Here is a 16,526-nt window from a genome sequence, read left to right on the forward strand (position 1 = left end):
GAACTAACTCGGGCAGAGGTTGTAAGGGAAGATTCTAGGGCCGAGTTCTCACATTTTGGGCTCTCAAAGCCTTGTATATAAGAGGGATTCAACCATTTTTATAGAGAGATCCATATTTTACATTATAATTGCTATATTGTTATAGCTTTCTCTATCTAGAAAGTTAGAGATTAGGGTTAGAAGAGAAGAGTGAAGTGGAGGCACATCTCAAGAACCCTTCTCTAGATCCACATACTCTCTTTCTCTAGAGCTTCAAAGAAGAAGAAGAAGAAGAAGAAGATAGAGCCATGTTTGGAGCTTGCCCTTGAGGGTTTCATGACCACATCCACCTCCTCTATGATTGGCTAGATCTACACTTAGGGCTTGGATGAGCCCTAGGTCTTATGTAATCTAAACCCTTATATTTCTATTTTTGGGGATTTATATACATATTGTTGTGATTAGTGCTTATTCTTGTGATTGTTGATTTAATTCTTCCTTATGATTCTCTATTTTAATTACATGTTGTATTATGTGTGATTATTTGGGGAATTGATCTCTACACTAGATTCTTTATGTTGGTTGCATGTCTATGTGTGATTAATCCAGGATTTAGTGGTGGCTAAGCATGGGTTTTTATTAAATGGGTTTGTAAATTAATTTGATGGGTCATGCTTAGAATTAATAGGTTGTACTATACTTAGTTTATTTGTCGGTTAGGTAGACAATTCATTCTTTAATTTGATGGTCCATACTTAATATTGCAATTGGTAGTCGCATTTTGTTCACAACAATGTATTCTCCATTAATGGAAAGCAAGTGGTTAATTACATAAGCTTAGTGGTGATTCCAACACCCTAAGACCTCTCTTCATATCTCTCAAATCCCTAACTCAACTTAGTTTATTTTAATTTCCTTGCATCTTAGTTTAATCAACCAATCTCTCTCGTTTGCAATCAATTGATACATTAGAGTCAAAGTTAAATTCCAACACGTATAATCTCTATGGACGATCCCTACTCGCTATACTTCATTAGTTGTAGTTGTAGTTTTTATAAATGTAAATTTGACTAGAAGGGCTTCTTAAACCACAATCATATTTTGACCTTGTGAAACGACCTCTCGCATTAAAAAGTCCATTTTCTAAACACATAGGACGGGGCTTGTCATCTATAAATATGGCTTATGTATATCACATTGCAACGTGAATATATGGTGTGAATGTTTGCATGTTGTTCCATGCAATGTTTTGTATACACAATTTAGGCTATGTTATTGACCGATTTTTTAATGTATCTTTTCATAAAAAACATGTTCGATACACGTTGCCATGGTTGTCGATGTATAAGCAATAGTTACGATGGTTGTCGATGTATAAGCAATAACTACGATGGTTGTCGATGTACAAGCAACGTTTGTGAAGAGGTGTAACAATTGAAACATTGCATCTAATGGCTGAATAACCTAATGAATGAAATTTAGTTATTAAATTAAATAGGTGCAATGGTTGGTGAACTGACATACCTGATCCCAATAGACACCATGTGCTCTATAAATACCCATCATATATTTTACAACAATCTTAAGAAAATTTATTTCCTGATTTGTTTTATTTTATGCTTTTAGTTGAGGTAGAAACAAGTAGAGATTATACACCAACAAGTCTGTGGCCTAGCGGTACAAGGCTCCTACTTCCCAAAGAGAGGTCAAGGATTTGAACCTTAGTTGAGGGAGTGTGTGTGAGTCCCAATTAGTGGAAAAAAAAAAGTAGAGATTATACTAATAATTGAGATATTAAAAAATAATGTTATAATCATTACTACATGATAATATGCTAAATATTGATGTGTTCAATATTATATGAAATTGAAGCATGTTATATAAGTAGATTATTGAATTATTTATATAATTCAATATTGGTTGAATTATTTTAATTTTGTAATATGATATTATGTAGTATATTATATTACCTTAAACATGTGCCAACTAGAGGTAGCAAAAGGTATTTCGTTATTTTTATCAATGATTTTACGAGATACTGTTGTGTATATTTCCTATAAAGCAAAGATGAAACTTTAGAAATGTTTAAATATTACATAAATGAGGTTAATAATCAATTTGACAAAAAAATCAAGGTATTAAGAAATTATGGAGGTAGTGTATATGAAACACCATTCGTTGATAGTTTTTCAGAACATAGTATCATTCATCAAACTACCGCTCATATACACCTCAACAGAAGCTAAACGCAAAAATCGTACTTTAAAAGAAATGATGAATGCTATGTTGATAAGTTCTGGTTTAACTCAGAATTTATGGAAGAAAGCTTTGCTTCTTGCAAATTATGTTCTCAATAAAATATCCTCAAAAGAAAACTAATGTGACACCGTATGAATTATTGAAAGGTTGAAAATATTCTTATAAATTCTTATAAGTGTGGGGGTGTCTAACAAAGATTATAGTTCATACTTTTAAGAAAGTTAAAATGAGACCTAAAATGTGACGACCCTGAATTTTTCAACCCAGTGTGTCCTGTGATGACCCGAACCAGATCCAAGATGCCGAAGCAAAAGAAGCAAAATGGCCTTAAGAGATGTACGCCATCCCTAGGCACCACGATGACTCCCTATAAAGTCATGGAATTCAAATGAATAAAGTGCGGAAGCAAGACAAAGACAAGTCCTTAGAGATGTACGTCATCCCTAGGGCACAAGAATGGACTCTCAAAAAGTTTCGAGACTCAATGGAAACAAAATGATAAGAAGGGCATCAAAACCCTACAAGAGAAGAGCTAGGGGTAAAATGGTTATTTTACCCTAAGAGGAAGGAATTTAATTTTCAACAAGTCAAATTAGATCTAAAACATCCTAAAACATCCTTTGGTAACTTCACATAAAGTACCAAGGCTAAAGGAAGTGAAATCCCAGATGAACCCTATCTCGGTTCAAACCAAATCCTACACCCTCTCACTAAAACAAGGATATCTTGAGCTAGGAGAAAGTTCTGAAACTAAAAATGGTGCCACTGGAAAGAAAATGAAAAATTAATGAAGTTAGACTCAAGAATCACCTGATTCGGAGTCTGACGGAAAAGATATCAAGTTCTGAAGTCGAAGGAAGGGAAACCTTATCCCGGTTTGAACCAAATTATAACACTACCTTACTAAAACTTGAATATCTTGAGCTACAAGAGGAATCTTAAGCTTTAGTTGGTACCATTGGAAATCTCATTTCGACACGGTCAATTTAGACTCAAGAATGGACTAATTCGGAGTTAAAACGAGTGAGATATGACCCGTTGAAAAAAAATGTCTGGAATAGGAACAGTGTTCGCGGGCGCCCGCCAAAGACCCGCGGGGGCCAGCCAAACATGGAAAATTCTCACGGGCACCCACCAAAACACTACGGGGGCCCGCCAAATGAGGCAGAGGGGTGGTCTGGAACCTTAAAAATTGCAGGAACAGTGTTTTTAGCAGCAAAATGAACTTGCGACGAAGTTTTCGGGATCTAGATGACATTTTTCAGAAAAACACAGAAGAAACTCCCCCTAAAATCACATTTTCTATGTGACGAAGTCAAGAATCAAATTTAATTCCCAAAGGAAATACCCAAAATGCCCTTAAGCAAGATTTTTCAACAAAAAGGTGAAATGAATCCGTAGGAGGCTCAAAACGCAAACGAAAGGGTGTTTCATGAAAACAATCATGCACGCAAACGTAAATAGATATTTTGAGGATGCGGGAATGGTCCGCGGCTCCCAGAAATGGCCGAGTCAGAATCCGACCCCCCGACGGCCAAAAAGGCAAAAATGAACTTGAAATGGAGATTTTGAAAACCAAAATTTACAAATGACCGTTTGGCCCTTGGCCACACTTCATACATGACCAATGAGATCCTAAGGAAGAATCAAAATGGAATTCCCACACCCAATGCAAACATGGTGAAACAAAACTTGACATTTTTCAATTTTTTCATGAAATCTCATGAAGTTAAAAATTTCATAGGATACAAAATACATGTCATTGGCCTCCGGCCTCATCTTATACATGTCGAATACATTGTAAAGAGTGTGCTCATGTACACATTACATATCTGGAATCAGATATACACATTTTGACATAAAAGGGCTACAAATGGCTTTTCAAGCCCACCTTCACAAGAATGGAAGTCTTCAAGTCCACAAATCATCCAAGCATGATAAGAAACTTAACCCTGATGCCTGTACCTGAAAAATGTGCCCACTACGTGGGTGAGTAACATAAAGCTACTCGTAGGAGATGAGCATGCATCGACCTAACTTTTTATAATTTTATCACCTTAAGGTAAAACATGTTAAAGGGCTCATACCACCTAACGTCTATATTAAGGGTGAGACTTAGAGAGCATCCTAAGCTACCCTAGATCATTTCTAGCATAATTCACACCGTCCATGCAATTCAAACAACATAGTAGCATGCTATACAAGGCAACAAGACATAGATTCTCAAATCCATCAACTTGAAATCTAAAATACGAATCAACTAAGATGGTTCATGCCACCTAGCATCTATGTTCCAAATGAGTCTATAAGATTATTCCTAAGCTACATTTGAACATAAGAACACAAATCACGATATCGATGCAATTTAACCAACATTGGAACTTCTAATACAATGCATAAAGCACGAATTCCTAAAATTAACATCTTGAAACTTAAGATGGAAAATCAAATGTGGAACAACAAGTTACAATATCATCTAGTTATCAACTTGGAATTGAAATGCGAAATCAAACAAGGTGGATACTTGGACATCACGCCGGATCAGACCGACACCAAAGTTACTTTAGGGTTACTAGCCCACAGGTAACTGCCCTATGTGCGTACTAGACTACATAGAGGGACTATCCCCTGTACTAGAACCACGTCCTGGCCGTAGCCAAACAACGACATCCCCAAGTTTCCAAAATCAACAAGTTGTGCAACAATGTATATATCAACATGTATATACAAGATAACCAACTATCAACCACGTACAACCAAATTTGTAAACACATAAAATACATGCTCTAAGTCCACCACTATTATGGTATGGAAGATGTCAACAATAAAGTGTGCAACTCATCACACAAGATAAGAATATATTTCGTAAAGAAAACATGATCTTATGAATATAAATATAACAATAATGTTACTCAATGCTCCAAACATAACCAAGTGAATATACAACAAGTCTAAGTCCATAATCCTAATATAGAAGCAACTTCTAAAACATGCTTGAATCCATAGAACAATAAGATATAGTTTAATTAAATGAAAATAATTAAACTCTTTAGATTTCAATTCATTTCCAAATGGCCTCAAAATAATATATGTTAAAAGACATATCATGGTCATTACATATATCAAATCAAAAGTGCAAAATGGGTAAGATACCATCATGTAGAATTTAATTAATTCTAAATTAATTAAATCTCTAATTTTCAAAAGTCACTCAAATGATCCCAAATAAATATATAACAAGCACTAAGTCATAGTCATACCATATATCAAGTCCAAAATGGGATACAAGTAATACATAATTTACTAGAATTTAAATTAATTTAAATTTATTAAATCTCTAGATTTGAAAACCTATTCAAATCATTCCAAATTAACATACAACAAAGATCAAGTCATGGCTATGCCATATACGAAGTCAAAAGTGAGTTATAAGCAAACTACCGTTAATCATAATTTCTCAATTTAATACAACACAAGCATACAAGTCATATAAGCATCAAAAACATGTAAGATAACAAACAACACAAAATCAACACAAAATGACATCCCCTACCTCACTAGAGAAGTGTCTCTTTAGAATCCAAGGCAAAATCAACACAAAATGACAACCCTTCTAGGGTTATGAAGAGGAGGATGAGGAGAACAAAAAGTGTTCCAAGCTTCATGGTCTAAGATGAGTGGAAGACCCTCAAAAATCAAGGTCAAAGCTTAAGACTTCAAGCTCCATCCATGGAGGCTAGGGTTTGTGATGAGAAAGAAATGACATAAGGTGAAAAATAGGTGAGTGGAGGAAATAGAAATCCTCCACTCACTATGTGTTCCTACACCATGGTCGACACACATAATTATGGTCAATTGCACAAAAATCCCTCTTTAAAACCATAATCCCAAAGTGTCCCAAAAGTAATTTGCAAGACTTTATCCCAAGCCTGCACTTGTCATTCATCCAAGGCTCCATCCTAGGCTTAATCTCAAGCCTACACTTGTCAACCATCCACACACACCAATATTGCAAGGCTCCATCAAAGTGTTTCCACACAAATGTCAACAAGTGGACCAATGAGAGTGTGACACTTGTCACACTTTTTGAAAATTGCAAAGAGGTCCTTTTTGAAAATATCTTCCAAATTAAATTACAAAATGGTCCCTAAGACGAAAAATAATTACTTTACAGTAATTACACAAAACCCCAAAAGTTTAGAAAATTACAAAAAGGTTATGCACTTATACCCTTTACAAGAAAAGTAAACACTTAGCATGTTTTTCTATAAAAGTGAAAATACACATAGTATGGAATTTAAATATTGCGGATGTTTGCAAAACCGAAATCAAATCCGAACACAAAAAGTAGGGTTATGCCAACAAGTGACAACCGAGAAAAAGACGAAAGATGAATAGTGCCACAAAAGTAAAAATGTGAAAATGACTCGGTCCTCAAAGGAAGTCGTCAATCCACGGAAAAGAGTCTCGGAAACCATCTCCTAGCACTCAAGGTGACATCAAGTGATGAAAAACCGAACACAGAATGGAAAAGACAACGGAAAAAACAATGTCCGTAAAAATCCGAGAAAAAGAAAAGGAAGAAAAATGACCGGGTCATTACATAAAATGTTGCAAACTTGTGGGGGGGTGTGTCATGGGAAGGTGCAAGAGTCATTGACAGGTCACCACACTGGATGAGCTACAGGTGCATTGTCCCACATTTCTTGGTAAGAGAAAGGTAAAGTGCTTTTATGTGGTGGTGTTCTCTCCAATTGGTATGAGGCCTTTTGGGATAAAATTCAAGAACAAAACAGTATAGGCTCGGGTCTAAAGTAGATAATATCATATGATGTGGTAGAGTGGATTGTTACACAAAACCTTTGATAAGTTATGCTCATAACAGTAGTGCATATCATTTTCTTGTGAATAAATCATACATTGAAAATAAGGATGAACTTAGACATAGCAGGAGTGCTAGAACGTATAAATCTTTTGGTCCTGATTTTCTAGCATGCTTATTGGAGAATGAGCTTTTTTTGTCCTAATTTTCTAGCATGTTTATTCAAGAATGAGCCACAAGGCTTTCAGGAAACAAAGTTTTCTTCTGAATATTATTATTAAATTATTTCTTAGATTAATTATGTGATATAATTAATATTAAACTATATTATTATATTTATTTATGCGAGTTCAATATTATTTTTATAAATGTTAACTTTTATTTGATACAATAATATTGAGTTATATAGTTGAATTACTTAGTGTGCATAATAATTCAATTTTACAATATAGTTTATTTAATGTGTGATATTATTAAATTTGTATGAGTTCGTGACTGGTTTATGTATGTAATACAATAAACAAAATTTACTAGTCTAGCTATGTCAATTCTCTCGATAGTCAAGCGAAAAGATCTATACTAATATTCAAGATACGTATAGTTGTGAATGGGCTAAATAAAAGAAGATTTTCCAAGACAAACAATAGTTATGGATACACTAAGTTAGTACACTGAGACAAGCTAAATCAAACTAATTATCTATAATGTACAATTTAGCTAAAAGCTAAAATGTTACTGTGCTGCAAACTAGTTAGCTTAGTTATAAGCTAAAATGATTAATGAGGTGCACAAAACCTAAAAGAAAGATGAAAATCTGTTAGCTAGTTCTAGCTCTCAACTTGGTAAAAAAATAAGAGGATAATAAGTTGCCATTTTAGCTATAAGCTATTTGAATTATACGTCATATTTGATCTTGTAAGAGGGAAGAGTACTACTTGTTAAGTAGTAGTTTTTGGATAATATTTCCAAAACAAATTTCTCTATTACCAATATAGACGGCTTATATAAGGGTGTACTAAAGTTAAGAGCTACTGGAATTGATAGTTGAGCAAACTTAACTTCAAGATAGTGGTAATAGCAGAGAAGTGGGTGCTCATCATAACCTAGTAGTGAGATATGAGAAGAGTGTGCTTAATCTAAGCTAGTAATAATAGCTAAAAACTCATTTTTAACTAGTACTGATAACTGAGAAGTGAGTTTTTCTATGTGGTGATGTATCCAAAACTTAAATAATAAGTGAGTTATTTGCTTAAATGATTGAGTTATATGATGTGTGACACATGAAATGTTATGATATGTTAATATGACTGACTTAATATGAACCTAATAACTCAAATCATAAATTTGAGAAATGTAGAAGCAAATATTAATTAGAATCCAATCAAATTAATATCTCTAGCATTAATTCACACTAATGTCAGTGAATTACTATAAGAATGAACTAGAGATAAAGTGAGTACATACGCACTAGAGACTGTTATGCATGTGTATTCCACCACATGGTATGATATTGTTCGCTTTGGGCTTGAGCTCGCACGATTTTTCTTTTGAGTTTTTACCCTAAAATGCCTCATATCAATTGGAGATAACACCTGATAAGCGCTGAATATTGCATATTTAAGCGCCCTTATTTGCATTAGTTAAGTCCATTAGCTATCTTTACTGAATATATTAGCCTTAATTGTATTCTTTTGTCTATTGATGAGCGCTGAAAAGTGCGTATTTAAACCCCTTAAGCTTAGGAATTCTAGTACCTTTATCTATTTTACTTTACCGTTTTAGATTGATTTCATATTATTTTCATTTTCAGGCACTTATCCCAAAAATAAGCTAACTCTGCCAAATAAGAGCGCAATTGAAGCAATTCTGGGATTAAACAAAGAAAGGAGCAAAGTGGAGAAAGAAAGAAGCAAATGAAGCCAAAGGTGGGAAGCAGCAAAGTTCGATCGATCCAACTTCAAGGTTCGGTCGATCAAACACTGATCGATCTCAGCACTTCAAGATAGATCCAAGCCTTGGCCCAAAAGCAAAAAGTCCAAAGTTTGATCAATTCAACACTACCCTTCGATCGATCGAACACTTTTATCCTTATTCAAATGATTGATCCTATCCACAGCTGTACCACCCACTAACCACTTTTGTCCTTTTCCCAAAATATCTCCCCATAATATCTTGGATTTGTCTTTTCCTAAAAAGCTTAACCAGTTGGATCGATCCAGCCTAAGTTTGATGGATCTCAGCTAGTTCGATCGATCCAAGTCCAAGGTTCGATCGATCGAACTTCCTTCAGTGCAAAAAACTTAAATTTCCATCTTATTGAAAGTTATCCTTTATCCAATCATTAGGGAATATTGTGTGCACAACTCCAGCTCATTTTGACCTACCTATATAAGGATAAGGATTGCTTTTTACAAAAGAGCCAATATGATTTTCATATAATCTCTTGGAGAGCAAGCTTAGAGGAGGAGGCTAGAGACACCATTGGAGACTCTTCATCAACCAAGGAGCAGATTTCTTCCATGGAGTTAGCCCTTGAGGGTTGGAGCAACATCACCATGAGTGGCTAGACATCCTCTTAGGGCTAGAGTCAGCCCCAAGCATGCTTTCTAAATCTCAATCTTGTGTATTATTGAGGGATTAGTGTTGTAATTGATGTTTTGACACTTTGATATATATAGATCTTGATTATTCAATGATTTATGTGGTTTAATGCTTCCAATTGATCATTTCATTCTATCCATATGTCTATGTATGCTAGGATAGATGTTCATGTGCTTGTCTCTAGATTTAGTGTTATTGATTCATGTCTATGTGTATTGATGCTATAGATTTAGAGATTCTCAAAACATAGTGCTTAATGGAATGCTCTTGTGATTTTCTTAATGGTTCATACTTATTTCTTAATGGATTGTGCCTCTCCTCTAGTTTATTTTCATGCTAGTAGTGTAGATGTAGTGTAGTTGTAGTGTAGTGTTAAATGGGAGGACAATCTATTCTTGTTGTTTGATGATCCAAGCTTTTGAATGCAAGTAGCATATGTCTTTAACCTTGTGTCGTATTTGGATTGTGAGCTTAATGAAAGGATTAATGACTTGTTTTGATCTATTGTGTCTTTCACATGTTGTTTAAACAATATATGCTTCATTGCTTAGATATATTGTGTCTTTCACATGATGTTTAGACAATACATGCTTAACTAGTCATCCTTGTTTGTTGAATTAACCAAACACACACATACACACCAATATTGCAACACACCATTTGCCCTCATTAATCACTTGTCAATGGTATAGTAATGCATTGCTTGGTGGTGATCTCTAAACTCCAAGATCTCTCTTTCTCTTACTTACTCTTAATTGCATTCTTTTGCTATCACTTAGTTGAATTTAGTTGCTCTCTAATCAACCAACTAACCAATTGTTTGATCACCCGACCTACTAGCCCTAATAGCGATTCCACGACCTTGTTTGATCCTCACAATCCCTTGGGACGATCCCTACTCGCCCTAGCTATATTTATAGTGAAGGTAGTAGTGACTTTTATAAATGTAAAACTCTTAGCCCTCGCCTTAAAAAGCACACACTCTTCAAGCTTGATATGGTGTAGCGACCCTCACAAGGAAACATACATCAGTTTTTGGCGCCGTTGTCGGGGATTGATAGATTTGATTGGACAACTTCGGATTTGTGGAATCAATTAGGATTAGTACTCTTTTGATCGTGTCTTTACTTTATTTTCATTTTTCCTTTTGGTTACTTATTGTGTTGTTCTTACTTAACTAGGTGCATTGTTGGAGAGGAAGCAAGCAAAGGAGCGTTCAAGCAAGCAAAGAAAGTAAAAAGCTAAAATTTAAATTTTTTTTGCTAAGTCAAGCTTTAAATTTGGAGTTGAAGTGCTAAAGGACCTTTGTGAGACTTTCTTTGCTCAATCCCTTAGTTAAATCGTCGGCCCGCGTGGAGGCTTGTTTTTATTTATTCTTGCATCATTGTTGTTAAAGCATGGGAGTATGAATTAAGTGTTTGTGGAAGAAGTCTAATTGTATTGTTGTGAAGGCATAGTGTTTGTCATTCTTTGTGTTTGTTGTGTTTTACATTGTGCATGCATGGACGTCGTTCATTGAGACCAACTCTTATCCCTCTTGATTTGCATCTTGAATCCATCATTAGAAATCCTAGGGGAAGAGGAAGTTCAAATAGAACCAATCTATCAATGGAAGGCCATAGTGAAGAGAATGTAGAGGACCTTAGTCACATAGACCAACAAGGTATCCTTCATCCCAATGTGCACAATGAGAACATACAAGTTCCATTAGGCATGCCTAGGCCATTCATTCACCAACCACCACAACAACAAGGCCAAGTTCCATATGGAATGCCAAGGCCAATGTATGCTCCACAACCTCCCATCATCAATCAAGGAATTCAAAACCTAGGTGTTCATGTTGCACCTTAAGTAGCTAATCCACCTCTTGCTTTAAGAGACCATTATGTGCCTAACGAGTATAATGCACCTACATGTATCCAATTGCCTCCATTTAGAGCACATCATTGTGAAATTAAGCCACAAACCATTCAAATGCTTCCTAACTATCATAGACTTCCAAGTGAAGAACCTTACAAGCATTTGGATGAGTTTCCTGAAGTATGTTCCACCGTAAAATTTACAGACATGCCGGAAGAGGTTTTAAGACTCAAACTTTTTCCATTCACCTTAAAAGACAAGGCAAAGTATTGGTTTAACAATCTTAGGACTTTTTCAATAACTTCTTGGGCAGAAATGCAACATTGAAGAAGTACTATCCGGTTTCAAAGACCAATGCTATGAGAACCTCAATTCGAGAATTTTCACATGGGGATGGAGAAACGTTTCATGAGGTATGGGAACAATTCAATGAATTGCTTAGGAAGTGTCCACATCATGACATGCCCAAATGGCAATTAGTTCAATACTTCTTTGAGAGCTTATCGGACAACTATAAGGGTATGGTTGATGTTTCCATGGGTGGCTCATATATTGATAGGCATGAGGATGACGTGTGGCGTCTTTATGAGAGCATGCGTGAAAATTATTTGCATAGAACACTATCATCTAAGAATGGTAGAAATTCATAAGGTAGAAAGAGTGTTGGCTTACATCAAGTCGACTTTTCAAATGAAATAGTCGCCGAAATGAAGTCTTTATCTCAAAGGTTTGATCAATTTTTGATTAACCAAACTCGGTGAACCAAGTATCTTCCTTCCCTAACCATTCTCATCATGCATCAAATGAAACATGTATGCCTTGTTCTAGTGTTCTTCATTCCACTTCTCATTGTCCTCATGGACAAGTGCAAAATGAACCTAATGAACAAGTCAATGCAGCTTTTGTGAACCAAGGGAACAATCCTTATGGTACTCACTATAATCCAAGTTGGAGGAATCATCCGAATTTCTCTTGGAAAAACCAAGAAGAGGGCTCAAATCCTTCCCAAGGCGGTTTTCAAGGGAAGTACATTCCACCTCCACTTCAAAACCAAGGATCCCAAGGTTATAGACCTTATCAAGGGATTCAATTTACTAATTCTCATTTTCCCAACCAATCTTATTCCCAAGGAAATACTAGAAGTCCCGCCTTTGAAGAAAAAGTCTTGAATGCTTTGGGCACTTTAAAGGCTAACACATAATTGCTTCATTCTCACTCTCAATCTATTGCGAAGCTAGAAACCTAAGTAGGGCAAATAGCAAGTAATCTCAATGCAAGAGAGAAGGGAAAGATTCCTATTAATGCCCCACCTAAGCAACAATGTGTTGTGGAAACCCATTCCTCATCGGAAGGCCACACTATTGAACATGGTAATGCGGTGACTACCTTGCGGAGTGGTAGGATTGTGGACAATCAAATTGAAATATCCAATGAAGAGAGTGAACCGGTGCAACCTCAAGTTGTCACCCATCCTGTTTCACATCCCATTCCTCTTCATTGCATATATATGATCTTGTGAATGAGAAAGTTTTGAAAAATGTGTTTGAAAAAGAAGTTTTGAAAAATGATGTTGAAAAGGTTTTGTTGAAAAATGAATTGGAACAAGATGATTTAAAAACTTCTTGTGTTAAAGAGAGTTCAAAAGAAAATTCTGAAAAAGTATTTGAACCAAAAGTTCCATTTCCGGATGCCTTAAAAGGATCCATTTCAAAAGACAAGCAAAAGGCAAAAACGAATGAAATTATGGAAATGTTTAGGCAAGTGAAAGTCAATCTTCCACTATTGGATGCAATCAAGCAAATTCCGGCTTATGCTAAATACTTGAAAGACTTGTGCACCCAAAAGCGGAAAAACAAGAGCCAAACACCAAGAAAAGTGGTTTTGACTGAGCAAGTAAGCTCAATTTTGCAACATAACACTCTTCCAAAGTTTAAGGACCCCAGTTCACCCACTACATCATGCATTATTGGTGATCATATCATTAATCGGGTGCTTCTTGACTTAGGAGCAAGTGTTAACCTTCTTCTATACTCCGTTTATGTCAAATTGGGCCTGGGTGAATTGAAACCGACGTCGGTAGTTTTGCAACTTGCCAACCGATGCATTAAGAAGCCTAGGGGTATAATTAAGGATGTTTTGATTAAAATTGACAAATTCTTCTTTCTCGTTGATTTCGTTGTCATTGACACGGAATCGGTCCCCCTTCTTAAGAGCCAAATTCCCGTTATCCTTGGCCGTCCTTTCTTGGCAACTGCTAATGCCAACTTCAATTGTAGGATGGGGATAATGAAGATCTCATTTGACCACATGAAGCTGAAGTTGAATATCTTTAATCCCACGCCCAATTCATTTGACAAATATGAAGGAGAGGTTAATGTTGTAGATAAATGTCATGATCTTCAATGTAAAGGAAATGAGCTTTTGTGTAAGACCAAAACTTCTAAAGGATCATCTTCAACCTTGCGTTCTCAAAATCTTGTTTCAAATTCTTGCTTTGAAAGGGCATGGAAGCCCAAAGGTTGTGATTGCATAGACAAAGGATCAAAAGTTTCTTTTGAGCTTAATCCAACAAGTTCTTCAAAGAACCATTTGTTGGGTGGAGTTTAAAGCATTTATCACCCCAACAAGGAGGGGATGCATTATAAGATCTTTGATCTAGGCTAAAAGAGCCCAATGTCTTGTTAGAAACGTTAAAGACTAGCAAAGACATTTCGTAGGATGTTAAAACCCTATTCCTCCCTCATTTCTATCTTTCATTTCATTTCTTGCGAAGTCTCGATACTTGTTTTTGGTTCATATGCATTGAAAGGAACTTTGGTGAGGATTACATGAGCTTTCATGTCATTATTGAGCATTCTACATAGTTCGATCGATCTCAAACCTGAGTTCAATCGATCGAACTCCATCTTGCATCCAACACTTAGAAAAATTTTCTACCTGCAGAAACCTGCATCTAAATCACCTCTTTGTCCCATCATTCGAACTAACTCATAGATCGATCAAGAGACTTTCGATCAATCCAACTTCCAAGTTCGATCGATCTAATAATTCAACATTTAGAAAAATTTTGAGCCTGCATAAACCTGCATATTTCACCTCTCTATCTCATTGATCGAAACATTCCAAGATCGATCTGAAGACCTTCGATCGATCCAACTTCCAAGTTCGATCGATCTTCAAGTTCCAACACTTAGCCAATTTTCTGAACCAAAAACCTGCATATTTTTGCTCTCTGTCTGATCGATTGAACTCTTGTTTCGATCGATCTTAGTTCTCCATTTCATTATTTTGACTTTGTTTTGACTTTTCAAATTTTAAAAATCCAAAATATTTTCATTTTTATTTTATTTTAGCTTATTTTATTTTTCAAAAAGTTTTCAAAAATTCAAAAATATTTTAATTAGTTTTTAATTATTATTGTTTATTTAAAAAAAAAACCCAAAACTATTTTATTCTAGTTTATTTTATTTTATTTTTAATTTTAATTTTTAATTTTAGTTTTGCATTTTTCAAAAAATTTCAAAAATCCACAAAATACTTTGAAAAGAGTTCATCAAAGTTCGATCGATCTCAGTTGAAGTTCGATCGATCGAACTCTGTCGGGAATGTTTTTAAAATAGACCTGGAGGGTCTCAAGATCGATCATTTAGATCGATCCAACCCTCCAAACCCTTACTTTCCTCATCGTCGCCGCATCTACTCTCATCTTCCTCATCTCCGGCGAGTTCTCCAACAAGATCCAAGCTCACATCTACCTCTCTCATCTCGGATTTCTCACCCACTCTTCGCATCCACTTCTCTCCCTTCGATTTGGGTAAGATCTGGATCTCCCTTATAATTTAAGCTTCAATATGATGATTAGATGCTTTATATGTTGCATTCTTGCTTTATACATGATGGAATTTCCATTTTTGAAGCTTCGAAGCATTAAGTTTCCATGTATATATATATGTATATGCTTCGTATATATATGTATATGTTTGATCTATTTTGGGAGGATGGGCCATGATTGGCTGATGGAATTGATTGATGTGTTGTGTTGATGGGCCCATGAACATGTTCGTGTGGGCCTCATGCATCCAAAGTCACAGATCTGTGACTGTTTATATTCATCGCATAGTTCGATCGATCGAACTTGTACCTCAGATCGATCTTGAGAGATCGATCGAACTCATGTCTCCGATCGATCAAAGTTGTGAGATCGATCTCACTTATTTTCGATCGATTTAACTTTTGTGATCGATCGAAATTTTCAAATCTCACACACACACTTCATTTTTCACATCTTATGTTCATGCTATCTCATATATGCCCAATGCCTGTGATATTTCACATTGGATGCATTTCATACTTAAATTGTTTAGCATGTTTCATATCTTGCCACTTGCATAGATTCATGTCATATCTGTTTTGTCTATTTTTGCTTGACATACATGTTTCTATATCGTACTTAAAATTTCTTACTCTAGCACTAACTCCCATTGCAAGTTTTTCTTTTTCTTTTTGCAGGCCATGGTTAAGAGGAAGACCGTTGCTAACAGGCAACACGGGCCCCACCGACACATTAGACCACGGACAAAGGAGCAAGCAGAGCCCTCTCATACACAGGAGGAGCCAGCACAAGCTACCCCACCTCAGTCACCATCTCATGAGGCTGAGGATGACCATATGCCATCAACCTCTGCTACTTATCTTGCATTTACACCATCACCATCTCCACCGCATACTAGAGCTAAGCATTCACCTGTACCAGCTCAGCCAGCTCATCTGGAGCGTGATAGGCCCGCGCGTAGATATGCGCATATGGCAGTCGACCATGAGTCAGTGTTCGACACGGCCTTCTTCTCTAGATTGGTGCTGACCCGATCCGCTTACCATGACATCATTTAGAGGGGCCTGGCAGTTATTCTTGCCCTCGTCACAGAGCTAGTCTACCAGCGGCTGGTATGGTTGTTCTACCAGAACCTCTGACCATCCCCGCGTACCACAGCAGAGCTGGTAACGT

At 36.0% G+C, this 16,526-nt stretch overlaps 1 protein-coding gene across 1 annotated transcript in view; it reads right to left on the reverse strand.

The window, feature by feature from the left end:
* The window catches only part of LOC132314098 (thaumatin-like protein 1b), a 32,398-nt gene extending 17,113 nt beyond the window's left edge, over window positions 1-15,285 (reverse strand). Inside the window, exon 1 of the mRNA XM_059813005.1 lies at window positions 15,198-15,285. Within this exon, the coding sequence (XP_059668988.1) occupies window positions 15,198-15,285 (88 nt within the window). The remainder of the gene's footprint in view (window positions 1-15,197) is intronic.
* Window positions 15,286-16,526: the final 1,241 nt, after the last annotated feature.

This window comes from Cornus florida, unplaced genomic scaffold (genome assembly GCF_030987335.1).
Source record: "Cornus florida cultivar Cherokee Brave unplaced genomic scaffold, ASM3098733v1 CherokeeBrave_3.0.0_Hap2_Chr06, whole genome shotgun sequence".
Lineage (NCBI taxonomy): Eukaryota > Viridiplantae > Streptophyta > Magnoliopsida > Cornales > Cornaceae > Cornus > Cornus florida.